The 20,414-nt window shown below is 41.8% G+C and overlaps 1 protein-coding gene across 1 annotated transcript in view; it reads left to right on the top strand.

The window, feature by feature from the left end:
- Positions 1 to 20,414, top strand: part of MNMIP1 (manchette microtubule inner protein 1) — a 159,328-nt gene that overhangs the window by 134,512 nt on the left and 4,402 nt on the right. Inside the window, exons 12-17 of the mRNA XM_089678986.1 lie at positions 446 to 563; positions 2,865 to 2,926; positions 4,757 to 4,872; positions 8,083 to 8,148; positions 9,327 to 9,496; positions 11,906 to 11,969. Coding sequence (XP_089535112.1) covers positions 446 to 563; positions 2,865 to 2,926; positions 4,757 to 4,872; positions 8,083 to 8,148; positions 9,327 to 9,496; positions 11,906 to 11,969 — 596 coding nt within the window. The remainder of the gene's footprint in view (positions 1 to 445; positions 564 to 2,864; positions 2,927 to 4,756; positions 4,873 to 8,082; positions 8,149 to 9,326; positions 9,497 to 11,905; positions 11,970 to 20,414) is intronic.

Raw genomic sequence — 20,414 nt, 5'->3', positions numbered from 1 at the left:
CTCGGTTCACACTGGAATGTAGTGCTGGAAACTCACAATCCCTACGCTTCCTGCACCGTGTTCAAAACACACTGCCCTTGTGATCTGTAGTGGGTGTCAGTGCAATGGTAACAACATTCCAAACACAGGTCGCAAATGCAGTGTGTTTGCCCACACCAGATTGCATGGTGCAAAACTACCATGTGATCTGCTTGCAGTTCATTTCCAAAAGTATTGCATGCACTACTTTTGATTTAGTGCTGTGTGAATTCAGCCCATTCAAAATGAATGGGCTGAAATTGCACCACATTGAATTGTATGTGAATTGCACAGGAATGCAGTGAACATTCCTGTGCTATTCATAGGGGATTCATAGTGTGAACCTAGGCTTAAACAGTATGATCTCCTCAAATGATCATATGGAGAAATTCTGTTGTGTTGATAATGTTATGTCCATCTGTTTTAGAGCCAAAAGAGAGCAAAGCAGAGCCAACCAGTAAAGTGAACCATCAACCTGTAAGGAAGCCAGTACCTCCTCCACCAGTGCCAGTCAAGAGCAAACCTAATACCACTCCTGCCAACAAGTGAGATGAGCTTTATATGTCTGCAGTAGTAATAAGTACAATTCCAGCCAAAACCTTTTATTCTTTTTTTTGGATAGAGTAATGGTTAGAATCAACATCGGGTTCAGTGAAATTGTTGAGGAGATTTCCCCTTACTTCCTGTGAGTGCGCTGTGTCCAGGTCAAAAAGTGAGGGGTCATCTACAACTGAGACACACATGGAATAAAAAAAAGCTGATGGACCGTCTGGACTTTCCAACTGCTAAAAAGAAAAAGTGATGAAATACTGTTGTGCCACTGACAGAGAGATTCAGCATCACGTCCTGTTCTGGCAACAATGTTGTCACTAGGACAAGTAGTAAAGGTCCCAGAACAGGTCACAGCACTTTTAGCTTGATAGGGCTTCTTGCACTTCTTCAATCTATCTGTCCTAAACCAAAAAAAAAAAATTAGGAAGTGGTCGGGACATGTTTTATTCTGTGGCAGTGCTATTTTACGAATGAGGCTATCTAACTATAATAAATGTTTCACATCTGCCTCACTGCTCCTGTGTAGCATTACCTAGCTGTGCGACAGAATTGATAAATGTCCCCCAATGACTATTGTATCCTAGTGGTGTCTGACCAATAGCTGGTATCCTGGCATTACTATTTTAATAATTATGTTGTACATATTTCATTTCACAAATACTTGAATATTTCAATTGTTTGAGCATTGGGTAAGAAAATAATGATAGTTTTATAAACACATCTTAAATTGCTTTTTGTTTTAGGTTTGTGATCATATTAAAGTGCAATACTGTGCATATGTGTCTATACAGAATTCAGCAACATCGCTTGGGTTAACCCCATATCCATGCAGCTGAAGTAGCCATACTGCAGTGAACAGTGATAAGAATGTACCACTATTGCAGTGAACATGACTTGATTATTGTCACAGTGAACATACATATGGTCATATCAATACCGTATGGAATAGGTCCAATAACTAACCTCTTCAAAGTGCTTCAAAACCACTGGGTAATCCTAAACAATATTACAAAGATTGCTGCTTTTATATGAGGCTGTCTGCTCCTTTAGACAGCATACGTGGTTGTATACCCTTACATATACCCAGTGAAGTGACTAGACTCAGGTGATACACTGAGATGAGATAAATCCTCCTTGATAAGTTGTACCGTTTATCTCCAAATTTTCTCCTGTCGAACCATCTAAAGCACACAGATCAAAGAATATTTCACATCAGCAGAGAGCAGGGGATGGGCATCTGATGTAATACACACTGCATAGCTAAAGCACAGAGATGCCTGCTGAATAGAGGGAAGAGCCCCCCCCCCCCACAGGCCTATAGAAAAACATGCAGAGCTGAGGCTATGAGTCACCTGCTGTGTGCTAGGGAAGAAAGCTGTTGAGTTGGCTTAGAGTTCTATTAGTGACTCATGCAGATAGCAGAGGGATCAGACATGAGAAACTAACTACACTCCTTGTTCTGGATTCAGACTAATACACACCATAGAAAGAAACGATTTATTCATTTTCCGTGTCTGAGGTTTACAACCACTTTAAGCACTCTTATACTAACACAGAAGTTACACACTAGCCTTGTAATGCAAATTCAAGTCTCAATATTCATTCATTAAAAATTACCCACAAGCTTAGATGCGTTTAGTGCTTGAGCATTGATTCATTCCAATGACCAAGAATAAATTGATATTCCGGTCAATGGAATGAATGAACTCCCAAATGTTTGATGCGCCTAAATACCTTTGCAAAACGCGGCTTTAGGCTTGTTTTTACGCTGCTGCATGAGTCCTGCTTTGCAGGGGATTATATAAAGATAATACTAAAACAAATTTAGGTACACAAAATAAACAGTAATGATTTTAACAACAATATACAATAATAATGTATTGGAATTTTTCAATTATCTGCTTGAGGCTGATCTTTAAATAGATATTCTAGTTCTTGAGGCATGTGAATAATCTATGAATGGCATTAGAACCTCTTTTTACCTAAACATCACTTATGAATAGTGCCTTGCAAGGCCTTGAACCATTTATGTGACAAAAAGAGAAACGTTTTACCTTGGTCATTATATACAGTAGCACACAGAGCTTGTTAACAAAACAGGTATGTCTCTCGCCATGCAACTAATATTCAAGATTTTTTTTTCTGGGTATCTAAGACCTGTTTTATAACCTAAATGAAACATCTAACATTTAACCCAAACTGGATAGTGACAGGAGAACTGAAGTTTTATTCTGATTGATAACTACGGGAAATGCCTATAAACCTTTTGATTTGAAACTGTCAATATCCTACAGGTCTACTACAGAATCCCAGACAAAGTTAACAGAGGAAAAGAAAGAAAAGAGCAAAGAATTAAGTAAGTTAAAATGTTAAATGTGCTAGCACTGCCCCCTTAGGAGTTGCTGAAGATTTGGACCACCTATAGTCCTGCACAGCCAGGCAACATGCATTTTCACATAGTCTTGCATCCAGGAGTCAGAGACCAGTCCTTGTACTTTGGTTTTGTAATGTTTATTAAGGGATTTGAACTGGGATAGGGTTAGGGGTGTACAGGATGCCCAATGGAACTGTGAAACTTCCTGGAACTATTTACAAGAGTTTACAGCAAAACAATCTCTTTTGGAGAGCTAGCCAGCGTCTCCTATAGTACCACCCCAGACCCTAGATACTCCTTATCCAGCTGTTCTGGGTGAATCCCTGAGCAAGAGATGAAGTGTCTAGTCACATATATGGTGAAACAGTCATGGGTGGCAGGCTAATCCAGTTTCTAGAGTGCCTCCTTCGCCTATCTGACCCAGGGGTTGCAGGTCTACTCACTCAGTCCTTCTCCTGTGCTACCAGGCCTTTTAGCTGGGCTGCTCCTTCACTGCCTCACAGGAGGTCCTCTCTCAGGGGGCCGGTGAAATCCCAAGCTTTCCTCCTTCCAGGGTCCTCTGCCTGTAGGTAAGCCCCTCTCGATCTGGGCCCCCTCACAGTCTCCTGTCTTCCAGCCTCACATCCTCCTCAACTCTCAAGCTTCCACTCTCTTCATGCTGAGCACGCTCATTTACTCTTAAAGGTTTTCCTGGCCCCTGTTGGGGATTGACCACGATCCTCTAAGATTACAGACTAGCCACCCCTCAGATCCACCCATTGCTTCTGGGACCTTTCTTCAAAGTCCTAGAGCATGGGGAAATTCCATAGAGTTAGTCTGCGGAGCCTCTCATCTCTGACCACAATTTGACCCCTGCTAGCTATCACACCCAGACTGCTACTCAGCCCTCCTAGCTAACAATTGAGGTCTAGTTCCTCCTAGCTGACTAGGAGGGTATTACACCGTATTAACCCAAAACAAAGAATGTAATATATTGCAGCTTATCCATACTTAGATGTAGTGGTGGTACATTATTCTTTTTTTTAGTTTTTTTTTCCCCACTGTTTCTGTAGCTGAACTAGCAGATTAAAATGCACTGACAAATTGAAGCCAAACTTCAGCTAATGCTTTAGTTACAGCAAACTGTTTCATTACATTTTGGATAAAGTGTTACATAAATGAATTAAAGTTGATCACTGTAAGCACCCCTGTCAGTTCTAAACAGTTTATCTCAACCTTCTAACTGTTACTTTTGTAGGACAGCTTGTTCTGTTGAAAAATAACAGACTTGCTGGCTAGATCACCAGCTGAAAATAAAGGAATGAAAGCCTAGATTTTTTTTTTACCCGTTAACTTTCCTCTCCTCTCCTATACATCTGATCACTGTTCTGTCTCTAATGACCTGTATATTAATCCCTCACCTCTCTTAATCTGCATTAACCCCTTCATCTCCATCCTCCCACTGTATGTGACCTGTACACCATCTCCTTCATCCTAAATTCCCACCTATGATGCTGCTGTATCTAGTGCTATATTACCAAGCTCCATGTGTTAAGAACCCTCTTGGACAAGAGAATGTCTGTTTAAACATTTAAATCAGTGCTGGTTGGTCTGTTATCTGGTGTTTCTTTTTCCAATTTTGCATGTCCCTGATTCTTTATATTAGACTTTACATCAGACTAGCCATCAAGATAGTCCTGAGCAAAGATCACCAGTCTTTGACATGTATCATTGGGTAATGTCAGACACTTAACTGTGACAGTCATAACTGAATAACAAAATCTAACTTAGGCAGGCTGTTCTTCTGATGTTCTTCTTTTCCATATTCTGTAGATACCTCTACACTAGATGGACTTAAAGTGTCATCAGTGAAACTGGCACATCCCACAGCAGACAGGCCCAAAATGCAGGGTAAACGGCCACCGAAGACCAAGGTCATCTCTTCAGAGGTGAACTTTTATAGTTTTAGGGTCTTTTTTAATTTACTGTAAAGAATATATCCTGTGTTCTTAATGTCCCTGATACGTGTGATGTTCTTAAATGGTGTAAACAATGTATGCATGTAGTCCAGCATGTTTGGTGCTTATAAATATTTACTATAACTACAGTTATAGCTTGGGGCAGATTAAAGTAGAACTATTGGCAAAACTTTTTTTTTTTCATTTTGGATAGAGTAAGGGAGGGTTAAACCCTGGTCAGTTTTTTTTGCTGTCTGTGTCCCATTGGGGAGGTTTACCTTCACTTACTGTTCCATTGCCAAAACAGGAAGTGAGAAATTCTCTACAAATGAAGGGAATTCCTTGGGGACCCTCAGGTCACCAGAATTAGTGTCCCCATTGGAAAATCTTCCCTCTATTACTTATTGGAGATAACCCAAAATTTGGGATTTATTTTACTTTCACTTTTGATGATAATAGTAAACAGGACAAATAGAGAGGGTGAATCTACCCAACAGGGACGAAGACAGCAATAAAAACTGACAGAGGCTCTAATCCATCTCCACTCTGTCCAAAATATAAAAAAGGTTTTGTCTCTAGCTATACTTTAAGGATAGATAGGCCAAAGCATCTGAGGTTAGGAAATGTTGACTGACCTATTTTGTGGCAGATATTGTTCAACTGGTCAGTTGTTAGTCCTGGACTACAGTATTTCTAAAATGATTTTATACATTCAGTTTTATACAATGACTTTTTCAGTAATTAGGTCTTAATACAACTAAGCAAAGGTGGATTCAGAGATGGAATGAAAAACTTTTTCTATATAGAATTTTTTTCTATATAGGAATTTTTTTAGAAACTTTTTCTATATAGGAATTCCAAGAAGGTCCACTTGACCTTCTTGGAATTCCTGGATACAGTTGTTAATTTTGTTTTGTTTTATACGTTTGCTCTTCAAATTAATATATTTAGTGCAATTGTTGGAAGTAAAAATAATCTTAAAAAAAAATCAAGGTGATTACTTTTATATCTCCACCACTCTGTTGTAGAGTTGAAAACTATTTAGCAACAAATTTGAAATGAATTTGCATTAGACAATACATGTGTAAACATGTTTAATCTTAAAAACAATAATGCCACAGGTTTGACAATTACCGTACTTTTTTTCTCTTTTCTCAACGCTTTTAACACGTGTATGTCTTTCTTTTAAATTGATTGCATTTAATTCTGGAATTGGTCATTTCATAATGTCATCTGTGACCTTACTCTGGAGCTCTGGATAAAACCAGCTGGTGCTTAGACTCCACACCGCAGGTAAGCCTGCACCACCCACCAGGGGCATGTTGCCATAACAAGGACCCTCTAGACCCAGACAGGTAACTAAGAAAACAAAAACATTTCTTGGCTCTGGCTTCTTCCTCCAGGTAAAGAGCCAGAGAGGCATAGAATGGCCCTCTCTAGAACTTTGCCCTTCCCAGGCAGCAGGACTAGGAAGGGAGGATCTCTGGATTCACATCTTCTGCAAAGCCCGGGAGGCCAAAACCTTCTGAAACTACATTCCCTCCATGCAAAACTTGGGAGGCAATGGCCTTTTCAGAAGGTCACCTCAATAATTTGTCTACTTTCTCAGCATACCTCACTGGCATAAATCCAATAATGGTTGGCCAAGGCAGAATAAATATTTGTAACCCCTTTTAATTTATAACTCTATATTCTGGAAATCAATGTCCTTGGCTTAAAGGGGATGTGGCTTCAGTTCAACCATCATGTCACCACACAGCCTTCTTTCAGCTCCTTTTCCATTAGAGGGGGTGTGTCGATCTAGGAACACGTAGGCAATTACTGACGTCACACACAGAAATGGTACCAATTAGATCTCAGCCAACTGTGCTGTTCTGTTGGCTACAAGCAGCTGCAGTTTTACATAGAGGCCCCTAAATTAAAAAGGCAAGGCTTTAGCAGTACTGTATAGTATTGCAGTAGCTACAGTATCTCTCCCTGCAAACACTCAACTTTTCCCATCTACTTCTGTGGTTGGCATTATCAGATTAGAAAAAGGAAGCAGGGGGACTGACAGGATCACCAGCTATTTATCAGAAAAACGTGAATGAACAGAAAACAGACTACTTTGACACAGACACATATCAATTAATTAAAATTTGGAGTATCATACACTTTAAGACTAGGTTACTGTGTGCCACATTTATGCAGACATGCAGGGAAAGGTCACCTTTTTCAAAATGTACCAGCAGGGCAGCTGCCTGGTGCTTTTTCACCATGTGGTTTCGTGCACCTTAAAAATGTGCTGCGTTTTTAGATGCACCCCTGCATGTCTGCTAAAGAGCTGTGGGTGGCTGCGGGTGCCTACAGGTGCAGGAACGTATGCGATTTACACACTTTCTCACATCCACATAGTGTGAACCCAGTTGAAGGGAAACCCAATTAACATTGATAACATAAACAAAACTCTGGCTTGCTTGAGCATGAAATTTGGATATGGACACTCAAGCTTAAACTGCGGGCACATTAAAAAATACGCCCTTGCAGTTGGGCGAAAGGGCTCTCCCCCCTCCCCACACATACACTGTAAGGGTTAAATGCTTGTTAAGTCTAGGGGGGAGAGAAGATATAGATGAAGCTGTATAACTTACCTGACTTGAGCTACAGCAGGCTCCAGAGCAAGCACTCCCGTGTCCACCATGTACAATACAAGGTTAATAGCCCTGCACTGTATGTGATGATGTCAAGGTTCCACCCACAGACAGGAGCTTTAGAGAAATGTGATGAGCAAGGAGTCAGAAAAGCAGCCTCTTCTAAAACCCCTAGGCTTAATGAACATCTAACCCTTGCAGTTCATGGGGGTCCACTGCATGGATTTCTTTTTATGTGTTCAGAGTTTGGCTTTAAGGCAGAGTCCCTATACCTCCATTATTGGCCAGCAACGCTTGTCGTGTTTATGTTTAAAAAGGGATCTTAGGAGTCAGTTTGTTTTGTTGGAGTTCTTTTAGAAATCATTGTGAAATCGACCTTTTGAATAACTACCTCATATGATAAAGAGCTTGTGTTGTGATCGTTTTTAACCCATCTACAGTCAGAGTGATACACCTCTTTATTTGCATCATCTTTTTTTGGGACAACTGCAAAATTCTATATATAGAGAGAATAGGAAATTGTTTGATATTATTAGATATCCTTTACTTTTTGGATTCTTCTATTTTGTAGACTGACTCTGTAAGCAGTAAAGAAGAAGATCAGTTGAATTCCCACATTAAAAGCCCTGCAGCTAAGGTACAGCCTTATATATGCCTGCTCTAACCTGTATACACCTGAATTGAAATTAGACACGATATACCTTTAGGGCATACATACAGGTGACACCTGTTTGATGTACTTTCTTGAGGGACACTTATCAATTCTGTCAAACAGGAAGCAGTGCTAAACAGGAACATTGGGGCAGGTTTTGTATATTCTTTCCTCTACTGCTCTTAAAGTGATACTAAACACAAACTGTTTCATTTACATTGTCCCTTATCTTTCTGTATTTGGATGATGGCATTGTAATTATTTCAAGAAAAAAAATCTAAGTACCCTTTTTCCTAATTGATATATAGTTGTTACAAGACACAGCTCTTTCCCAGCCTGTGTGCAGGGAAACAGTGGCAAGAGGAGCTTTCAATCCTCTGCTGCTGGTCACATGTTCAAAATAAAAAAAACAGAGCCTTTGGGGGATATAGAGAAAAAATAATTAATATCAATAAATTGTTTTAAATTGTTATATATATATAAGTACAGAAGTATCCCACCCCCATTGTCTTTAGCTGGTTAGTTGGCTCATAGGAGGGGGGGGAGTGGGCTGTCAATTACCACTGTGTATACACCCACATATGTGGCTCAATAGTCACATGGGGTGTTCAGATGTGATAGGGAAGACATGCTCAGGGTAGAAAATACACTGAAAACTTAGCATGTGCATTATCTGCCAACACTGCACTGCAAAATCCCCATCTGCAGTAGGGACATGGACAGGAGGGGGAGACAGAGAACAGCAGAATCAACCAGGCTTATTGCAGAATACAAATCCCATAGTAACTGGGTTTGTATGAACAGCATGTAATACAGCATTTATTGATAGTTTTTTATGATGTGGGTTTAGTGACACTTTTAGTAGCTCTGATGGAATAAAAACCTGCCCCTGCCCCTGCCTCTGGCCACTTAACTGTGTGTCTGTTTAGATTAAGATCTGCGTCATACTCAGTTGTAAATCTGTCAGACTTTAACAAAATTTGTCTAAATTTGATGCCCAGGATTCTAGGTGCTGGGGTAACATATATATTAGCTGTTGCACATACTTTTATAAATAAGAAACAGCCTAAATTGCTTTTAATTGTGTGTATAATCTGCTTTATAAATGTCCACCTTTAACTATTTTTTCACAATAACTACAGACACTTGTGTTTCACTCACAGAGTACCCCAAAGCTCTCTATCAAATCAGGCACTCCGTCTTCAAAGAGCAGCACACATGCTCAGTTATCCAAGAGGAGCCTAGAACCTGCACAGAATGCTCAAGTAGAAGCGCTTACAGAGGAAATCAAAGCACTTAGACTTACGATTGACATACTTAAACATAAGCACATGTGAGTTATCTTTTTTTTCAATTTATAGTTATAATATTACAACAGAAATTCTTTTATATCACTCTATATCACTGTGGAATCTTGTCACAAACCACATGTGTTATACAATTAACATGCAAAAAAAAAAACGCACGCACACGCCAAAAAATTAGTACATGCAAAAAATAAAAAAAAAATATTTCCTGACTCTCAACCTGAGAATCATTCATGAACTCCTAAAAATATTACACTTATATTCAAATTAACCCATAATTCTAACCTTTTATCTGTATCTAATCTTCAAAGTTAACCGTCAAAGCCTAGCTCCAGGGTGAGGTTTTCCCAGAGCCCCCCCCCCCCCAATGCCTGTTATTATTTTAAACATTTTAATATTCATAACGTTTTCTCTATAGTTCTGTCAGTTACCATAATGTCAGGTGTCCTCCGGCTTTGTGCAGGTCCTGAATGCTAAAGAGACCCAGACACTTGTGAACAAGCACTCCTGGCTTTGTATTTTACCCACAAATGCTCAGTCCACTCTCTTTCACTTTTGCAGAGTGCTGAGCTGCAGGAAAGAACGTATTGCACATCAATGGGTAGAGAAGGCAGCTGGGTGTGCTTGTTTGTGAGTTTCTGGGGCCACACATCCAACACTCTGTACGTCCTGTCATCTGCAGGATGGAGAGGAGAGACCAATAATATGAACATCTGAAAAAGTAAGAATTTATTTTCAAAATGGAGCACAGCATTTTAATGCATTAAGGACACTGTAAGGCCTAATGCTCACAGGGCGTTTCTTTTTTTTTTTTTCTCCCCTGGATAGTTTTGCTCCAGGGGAGGAAAAAGCTTTAAAAAACGAGCCTAAGCTCGCATTTTACAAATGCGTTTAGGTGCATTTAGATGCGTTTGGGTGCATCAAGCATTTGGGCGTTCATTCATTCCAGCGACCAGAATATGATTGTATGAATGCACAAGCGCAAAACGCACCTAGTGTTTAGGCCTGTTTACATGCGTTTTGCTGCAATCATTGTTTTTTTTGGCCAAGCGCTCCTCTCTTGAGCATCCTAGTGGTCAGCCTCTAAGGCCCCATGTACACGGGACTCTTCTGAATGATGGAAACTGACTGCTGAAAAACATAGGTTAAAAAATGTCTGTTTAGCCGCATTGCATACTTACTTATACAGGTTTATGTGCGTTTAGAAGTGTTTTTTAAAGATAAGCACATGAGAACCTCACAAATGCCCAGAATGCACTGAAAAGTGGTAAATTATTAACTTTTTCAGACTGTTTTAGAGAAATACAGAGAGAAGAAGCAGAGATAGCAGTATGTGTTGAGATTAGCTTAGGTGTGAGTTGCTCATTAACATTTCTTTTGTTTCTAAGGGTGGGAAAAGTGTCTAGTGGAGTGAGTCATTAAGGCCACCTGGCAGAGGGTCTTCATGAGGAATTTGAGGTGTGAATGGTCATTAACATATCTTTAGTTTGCAAGGGTGGGAGAGTTCTGAGGTGTAAATTGGTCATTACAATGTGTGAAAAGCTTGGTAGGAACATCCTGTGTTCAGTGTTTTGTTCATTTGGGTACCTTGAAAATGCTTTGCATGTATTCTTCATGATGAAAATAGGCTCTGGACAGCATCGGGAACTGGAAGAGTTAAAAAAAAATACCAAATGCTTATAAACGCGATTTTCCGCGTTTAGCCACATTTAAAAGCGTTTTGCATTTGAAACGCTGATAAAATCGACTGCTGATCCCAAGTTTTCTGCATTCAAAAAAACGACTGTAAACTCAAATGCCTGTAAACGACTGTAAACGAAGATGTGTACATGGACACATAGGAAAACATTAGAGTGAGTTCAGGGGCTGCTTAAAAAACGCTGAACAGCTACTAAATGTGAGTTTATCTGCTGCAGTGTACATGAGCCCTAAACGCCTCTAAACGCTCTTCTTCTAATACGCCTGTAAACACTTACTTGTGCATGGCTACTTAGGCTAACATAGAGGCGCATTTAGAGGCTGAGAAAAAAATATCATGTCATAGCTGTGTTTTTTTACATCCTCTGCATACAGAGGTTTTGGGAAAAATAGGTAAAATTACACTAATCCTTTAATAATTTCATTCTGACAATTTCTGCAGACATTTTTCAGTTATATGCTGATATAGCACCTTGTGCATAAGTTATTAATACTTATACTAAACTATGACTAAAACATTGTTATGAAGTCCCAGTGAATGTGCATTGGTTGTAAAAGTTCGTAAATTACTGTTCTGAGTGTGAGTGCGTAGACACTGTTTTTTGTTCCAGGAATTTATTATTTCTTGGACATCAACTTTTACAATAAAAAAATGCAACAATATTGACCTTCAGAAATGACATTATACCTTTATACAGAAATGAACTAAGATTGAGACTGTTCCTGCTTTTTTACAGGACAGATATGCAAGATATTAGATCAGAAATATGTGAAGAGAGAGTGAAGCGACTAACACTGCAGGTAAGAGATAAGATGCTGTGGGGTTGATTTACTAAAACTGGTGTACTCAGAATCTGGTGCAGCTGTGCATGGTAGTCAATCAGCTTCTAAAACTGGCCATACATTATACAATTTTTCTTGAGAATTTTGCTTTAGATTTACCAAAAACCATATAATATGAGATCAAACCTAAAAAACACTTTCAATTGTATCCAATTAGGCAGGCCCTTGCATTACATAATTGAAGGTAAATCTAAAAGAAATTGGGCAGAAATTGGACAGAAAATTGTATAGTGTATGGCCAGTCTTACTTCAGCTTGTTCAATTAAGCGTTGAAAAAAAACCCCCTGAAAGCTGAGTGTTTTCTTTACGCAGCTGCACCAGAATTTGCACTATGCAGGTTTGGTAAATAATCCCCTGTATTTTTCTATGTCATGGACAGCACAGTGGTTAACCAAAAGAAATGGAAGTCCACTAAAAAAATTAAAACCTATTGTATGACTGCTATAATTATTAATTATACTGAGAAACTTATAGGCTATTGTGACATTAATAGCTTCCCCAAGAATGGTCTGGACAGTCTGGAAACTCATGTGGGCGACTTGTGGCTGGAACGCCAAAGAAGAATAGGCAACTGGCATGTGGAGGCAAATCCAATACTGAACACTGAATAGAATGAGCCCTTGCATGTGTTTAATGATGGTGAATGCTTTCCAAATGATTCTAAACCACTCTTAGTTCTTACTTTTTAAGGTTTGGACAGAGCGAAACCACACCTAGATATAATGGGATATGCAAGAACTATGATGTTAAGATTCAAACAAAGCAAAAGTGTTCATTTTCCCCTGTATTTTACACTGAATTTGTACATATTCTCTGTTTTATACAAATGTAGCTTAAAGCCAAGTTGAAGATTTGTATATTATTACTGTGATGCAGTCAGGTTGCATCACAGTAATAATATACAAAAATAAAAGTGTGAGATTTTCTGATTACTATTTTCTGCGGCCAGAGGCGTATTTGCTGCAAGGCAAACTAGGCATTTGTCTAGGGCGGCACTTTTCAGGGGGGCTGCACGGCGGCAGTGCTGCCCCCCCCTTTCCACGGAAGGGACACTTCCGTGGGAAAGGGACAGGGGCAGGGCCGCCATGGCTGAGGGACCGGCTGCAGAGGAGAGCGGAGTGGTGGGCGGATCCCCGGTGTGCGCTCAGAGCGCGTGAGGGGCAGGGCCCGCTGTCAGTGTTGCGGGATCTGCAGGAAGGCCAGAAGGTGCCAGCGAAGGAGGAAGCAGAAGCGGACGAGGTCAGGGGGGGTGGAGCCGGCCCGCTCCTTTGCAGCTGCCGCCGGAGATCGTGGGGGAGAAGGGACACAGGCACCTGTCCTGGAATGATCCTGACACCATCTGGAGGAGCCACTGCTGGACAGGTAAGTGCTTGGAGGACTGGTGCTCCCCCTGTCCTGTCTCACTGTCCCCTGATACACTGCCCCCCACCTGTTCTACTTCCCTCCCCCGTCCCATTGCCCCCCATCCATCACACTGCCCCCACATGTCACCCTGCCCCACACCTGTTCCACTTCCCCTCCTGTCCCCCACATTGTCCCACTACCACCCATCTGTCCCCACTGCCCCCTACCTGTCCCTCTGCGCTCCTCCTGTCCATCTGCCCCTCACCTGTCTCTCTGTGCTTCTCCTGTCCATCTGCCCCTCACCTGTCACTCTATGTTTCTCCTGTGCAGCTGCCCCGATCCTGTCCCATGCCCCCTGTCACGCTGCCCCCCACCTATCCCTCTGTGCTCCTCCTGTCCCACTGCCCCTCATCTGTCCCACTGCGCTTCTCCTGTCCCACTGTGCTTCTCCTGTCCCACTGCCCCTCACCTGTCCCACTGTGCTACTCCTGTCCCGCTGCCCTGATCCTGTCCCATGCCCCCCGTCACGCTGCCCCCCATCTGTTCCTCTGCACTCCTCCTGTACCCCCTGCACAGTGATCCAACCAACAGTGCAGCTTAACCGCCTCCTGTCCGCCATATAGTGCAATGACGGGCGCAAGGCGGTTCTCTTATTCTATGACGTCTTGTGTCCTTCGGACACAGCGGATCACTGATCAACGGAAAGAGCCGCAGATATCGGCTCGGTCATGTGATCAGCTGTGTCCAATCACAGCTGTTCACATGTAAACAGGGAAATGCCGGTTATCTGCATTTCTCTCCTCATGAGCTGTCACGCTGACAGCTCGAGAGGAGAGCAGAGCCAGTAATCGGCATTCCTCAGAGGGGACATGTACACTGATCATCAGAGCACTGATGATCAGTGTGCCCTGATGATCTGTGTAGCCCCAGCAGTGCCACCTGTCAGTGTCCATCAGTGCCAGCTGTCAGTGCTTATCCATGCCACCTGCCAGTGCCCATCAGTGCCACATCAATTCCACATATCAGTGCCTACCAGTGCACATCAATGCCACATATCAGTGCCCATCTGAGCTGCCTTTCAGTGTCACCCATCAGTGCCAGTCAGTGCCACCTATCAATGTCAGTCAGTGTCACCTATCAGTGCTGCCAATCAGTGCCACCTATCAGTGCCAGTCAGTGCCACCTATCAGTGCCAGTCAGTGCCAACTATCAGTGTGCATCAGTGAAGCCAATCAGTGCCTGTCAGTGCTGCCAAACAGTGCCGCCTAACAGTGCCACCTATCAGTGCCAGCCAGTGCCACCTATCAGTGCCAGTCAAGGCCGCCTATCAGTGCCACCTATCAGTGCCGCCCATCCGTGCCACCTATCAGTGTCCATCAGTGCCCATCACTACAGCCTCATTAGAAGGAGAAAAATCACTTATTTACAAAATTTTATAACAAAAACTAAGAAAAAAACGGGTTTTTTTTCAAAATTTTCAGTGGTTTTTGGTTTGTTTAAGAAAAAAAAAAACCCCAGAGGTGATTAAATACCACCAAAATAAAGCTCTATCTGTCACAAAAAAATTATAAAACTTTCATATGGGTACAGTGTTGCATGACCGTGCAATTGTCATTCAAAGTGTGACAGCACTGAAAGCTGGAAATTGGCCTGGGCAGGAAGGGGATATAAGTGCCCTGTAGGCTAGTGGTTAAAGGTAATAAAATAAAAACAGACCAGGCCCAAGGTGACCTTAAAGTGATTCTAAAGGTAATTTTATTTTTTTGTAAAATAACAAACATGTTAACACATACTTACCTGCTGTGTGCAGTGGTTTTGCACAGAGCAGCCTGGATCCTCCTCTTCTCAGGTCCCAAGCAGGCTCTCCTGGCTCCTCTTTTCTGTCAGGTGCCCCCACAGCAAGCAGCTTGGTATGGAGACACCCATTCACACAAGGAGCCGAGTCGTGGCCCTGCCCCCTCTCTCTCCTCATTGACTGACTGGCTGTGATTGACAGCAGCGGAAGCCAATGGCTCCCACTTGCCGTCCCAGCCTGGGCAGAGACCCAGGACAGTTGAGGCTGTCGTGCACATTGCTGGATCTCGATGGGGCTCAGGTAAGTATTGAGGGGGCTAGGGGCACTGCTGCACACTGAAGGTTTTTTACCTTCATGCATAGAATGCATGAAGGTGAAAAACCTTGAGGCTTTTAGAACCACTTTAATCTGCCACTGCATGCAATGCTCCTTCACTGGTCCTTTGGATACATTTTCTAGGACAGTCTGGTTTAAATAGTGGTGTTTTTGTAGTTTTCAGTGATATTCTGAATTATATGTGTCAGATTTAGCCAGACTTTACTCAATCTCCCCTGTGCCCAAAAAAACATATTTTTGTAGGATTATCTATATAGATATTTCTACATCGCCATAAACATATACAGTATACCATAATGAAGTATAGTAACTCTGAACTATCCATGCTTTATATTAATGTTAAAGCCTTTATACAGCCCCCCACCTGGCAGAACCAGATATACATGATTTGGCTCACATTATTTATTTATTTATTTATTTATCGAGTTTATATAGCGCCAAAGGGTTTGCTCAGCGCTGTACAATAGAGGGGGGGACAATACAAGAAACAGTACAGTAACATCAAACAGTACACAAGGGTAAGAGGGCCCTACTCTTTCGAGCTTACAATCTAGGAGACATTACTGCTAGTTGTCATTTTCCAGGCAGCTGTATTGTGCTTCACCAATGCAATGAGGTCACCGTGACACAACACCAACTCTTCTAGCTTTCTTAGGATGGAAATAAAGACACTCAAGCAGCATATAGAGCCTTAATCTCAGTGGAGCACTACAAAACACATAACATATTTAACAAGATCCTGTGAGCTCAGGTCACTAAAGCTGAACTCTTGGCAAACACCTGAATAAGCACGTGAAATACATACAGGTGAAACTAAAAAAATTAGAATATTGTGCAAAAGTTCATTTATTTCAATAATGCAACTTAAAAGGTGAAACTAATAGATGAGATGGACTCATTACATGCAAAGCAAGATAGTTCAAGCCGTGATTTTTCATAATTGTGATGATTATGGCTTACAGCTCATGAAAACCCCAAATCCACAATCTCAGAAAATTAGAATATTGTGAAAAGGTGCAAAATTCTAGACTCAAAGTGTCCCACTCTAATCAGCTAATTAAGCCATAACACCTGCAAAGGGTTCCTGATCCTTTAAATATTCTCTCAGTCTGGTTCAGTAGGAATCACAATCATGGGAAAGACTGCTGACCTGACAGTTGTGCAGAAAACCATCATTGACACCCTCCATAAGGAGGGAAAGCCTCAAAAGGCAATTGCAAAAGTAGATGGATGTTCCCAAAGTGCTGTATCAAAGCACATTAATAGAAAGTTATGTGGAAGGGAAAAGTGTGGAAGAAAAAGGTGCACAAGCAGCAGGGATTACCGAAGCCTGGAGAGGATTGTCAGGAAAAGGCAATTCAAAAGTGTTGGGGACTTTCACAAGGAGTGGACTGAGGCTGGAGTCAGTGCATCAAGAGCCACCACACACAGACGGATCCTGGACATGGGCTTCAAATGTCATATTCCTCTTGTCAAGCCGCTCCTGAACAACAAACAACGTCAGAAGTGTCTTACCTGGGCTAAAGAAAAACAGACCTGGTCTGTTGCTCAGTGGTCCAAAGTCCTCTTTTCTGAAAAGAGCAACTTTTGCATCTCATTTGGAAACCAAGGACCCAGAGTATGGAGGAAGAATGGAGAGGCACACACTGCAAGATGCTTGAAGTCCAGTGTGAAGTTTCCACAGTCTGTGTTGATTTGGGGAGCCATGTCATCTGCTGGTGTTGGTCCACTGTGCTTCATTAAGTCCAGGGTCAACGCAGCCGTCTACCAGGAGATTTTGGGGCACTTCATGCTTCCTTCCACAGGCAAGCTTTATGGGGATGCTGACTTCATTTTCCAGCAGGACTTGGCACCTGCCCACACTCTCAAAAGCACCAAAACCTGGTTCAATGACCGTGGGATTACTGTGCTTGATTGACCAGCAAACTCGCCTGACCTGAACCCCATAGAGAATCTATGGGGCATTACCAAGAGAAAGATGAGAGGCATGAGACCGAACAATGAAGAAGAGCTGTAGGCCGCTATTGAAGCATCCTGGTCTTCCATAACACCTCAGCAGTACCACAGGCTGATAGCTTCCTTGCCACGCCGCATTGAGGCAGTAATTGCTGCAAAAGGGGCCCAAACCAAGTACTGAGTACATATGCATGCTTATACTTTTCAGAGGTCCGATATTGTTCTATGTACAATCCTTGTTTTATTGATTGCATGTAATATTCTAATTTTCTGAGATTGTGGATTTGGGGTTTTCAGGAGCTGTAAGCCATAATCATCACAATTATGACAAATCACGGCTTGAACTATCTTGCTTTGCATGTAATGAGTCTATCTCATATATTGGTTTCATCTTTTAAGTTGCATTACTGAAATAAATGAACTTTTGCACGATATTCTAATTTTTCGAGTTTCACCTGTATATGACAGCTGTTTTGCCTGCATGCAGCTGTATTTATCTGCATCCATTCCTGAGATTTACATAGCACTCTCATACAACAGAGCCAGACTGGTGACCTCTCATTACTGCAGTTAAGCAATGCAGATAGGTCTTCTTGCTGTCCCCAGGCTGTGGGCCCTCTCCTTACACCAGTGGCATCCCAAGGCAGGTGCGGGGGGCACGGCCCGCACTGGGTGACACCTACCGCATGGGGTGACACCGGACCCACTCCACGAAAAGGTAAGTTGTGAAGCAAGTCGACGACCCCCGCAGGATGGATCGGATCCATCCTGTGGGGATAATCGGCTTTCTTTACAGCTTACCTTTTCGTCGAGCGGGTCCGGTGTCACCCTGTATAGGTTGCATGCCGATGATCCCCGCAGGACGGATCGGATCTGCGGATTGGGGAGCATAATGCATAACTCCGATCCATTATGCTCAATCTGCAGATCCGAACCATCCTGCGGGGATCGTCGGCATGCAACCTATATGGGGTGACACCAGACCCACTCCACGAAAAGGTAAGCTGTAAAGAAAGCTGACGATCACTGCAGGATGGATCGGATCTGCGGATTGGGGAGCATAATGGATCAGAGATCAGAGATTCTGCGGGGAACGTTGGAGGGGGTGTCACCAAGTATTATCGCACCAGGTGACACCAACCCTAGGCACGCCCCACTCTTACACCGTTCTACTGCTGGCAAGCTTCTAGTTGAGAAGTGTATGCAGCCCACCTGACTGCCTCAGAGTACTGAAAATCCCTCTCCCAGTCCCTATTCTACTATACAGGGGATTATAGGAGGCTGACACCAAGGAAAACATCTTACACAATTTCCACTTAAATACAGGCATGCCTTGGTTTACGAACACCTCGGTTAACAAAGTTTTCGGTTTACGAATGAAAATCCATTGAAAATAATGCCTCAGTTTACAAATGTTTTTCACAATACGAACTGATTAATTGGTTTTCAATGCATTTACACATTTTTTAAAAATCATGTCGCTGTACAGTAATACCTTTAAAGTGCACTTTATAAAGAGTTTTGAACAGATAAGACTTGTTTTTACTTTTTTCTGACCTCTGGAACAAATTAATTGGTTTTCAATGCATTTACAAATTTTTTTCGCAATATGAACGGATTAATTGGTTTTTAATGCATTTACGAATTCATTTTTAATCATGTCCCTGTACAGTATTTATGCCTTTAAAGTGCACTTTATAAAGAGTTTTGAACAGATAAAATATTTTTTTTAACTTTTTTCTAACCTCCGGAACGGATTAATTGGTTTTCAATGCATTCCTATGGGAAACCGCGTTTCGTTTTATGAATTTTTTGCAATACGAAAAGTCCCGCAGTATGCATTGAATTTCGTAAACCAAGGTACGCCTGTAAAATACAGTTACTTTTTTATACGGTGCATTCATATTTGCATTAATTATTTTGTTATAGCTGTCTTGAGTTGACCTTTAAAGCTAAAGTCCAGGATACGTAGATATTGTCTAAATACAAGAGGCATGTGTGTTTTAACATAAATCATGTGGTGTTTTATGTATTTGTTCCAGATCAGTGCAGTAATATACTGTCAAGCTTTGCCACTTTGCAGAGTTTCCTGTAATAGTCACTGCACCTTTTTCAAAATTAATAACTGGGTTTGTAAAGGCACTTGTTGCACACAAAGTGTATTTATAATCGTTAGTTATTGAGGAGTATATTTAAATATGAGGTTTTGTGCCTGGCGTTCAGCTTTAAAGAAGATGCCTACAAACTTCTGTAAACGTTTTTCTGAGAACCCCGGGAGACATCACTCTAACATGCCATTAGTCACCAGAGCATCATCTTGCTCCCCCAATTGTCCACTCACCTGTCAGCAGATCATTTTACAGATTATGAGGGGAAGCTGTTCATTCCCAACCTTAATGGTAGCTGCAAACTCTATGGCTATATCTAATGTCACATGACATAAAATGGTGAAGGAACTCAGGCATTTTGACAGGAAGCCTGAGTAGGGGAGCAGGGTGATGTGATGAATGGAGAACTATGGAACCAGGTTAGAATGGTGCTTTTTGCAACCACATGGAAAAAAGACAGGGAGCATGCTCCAATACAAGACTCATGGTGCATTGTTCTCTTTTCTCTTACCCAATCACATTATGGAAAATCACAGTAACTTTGCACTTTAGCCACTCACACATTTATTGCTTATTTAATAATACATGCACAGCACCCTATGGAAGTCTGCTATGTGACTGGGATCAAGATCTGGGCATTATCAAATCCTACAAAATTCAAAGGTTCTTATAGACTAAAGCAGGGGTCTCCAAACTTTCTAAACAAAGGGCTAGTTTACTGTCCTTTAGACTTTAGGGGGGCGGGACTGTGGGCAGTGGGAGTAGAAAATGTCCCTTCATTGGTTTTAGTGGAAGTAATAGTGCCCCATTGTTGGTATCAGTGGAAGGAATAGCACCCCATTATTGCTATCAGTGGGAGGAATG

This window comes from Staurois parvus, unplaced genomic scaffold (assembly GCF_062004578.1).
Source record: "Staurois parvus isolate SC_StPar_1 unplaced genomic scaffold, SC_StPar_1.0 ptg000214l, whole genome shotgun sequence".
Lineage (NCBI taxonomy): Eukaryota > Metazoa > Chordata > Amphibia > Anura > Ranidae > Staurois > Staurois parvus.
Note: the sequence above shows the minus strand (reverse complement) of the source record. Positions and strands in the feature narration are given on the sequence as shown.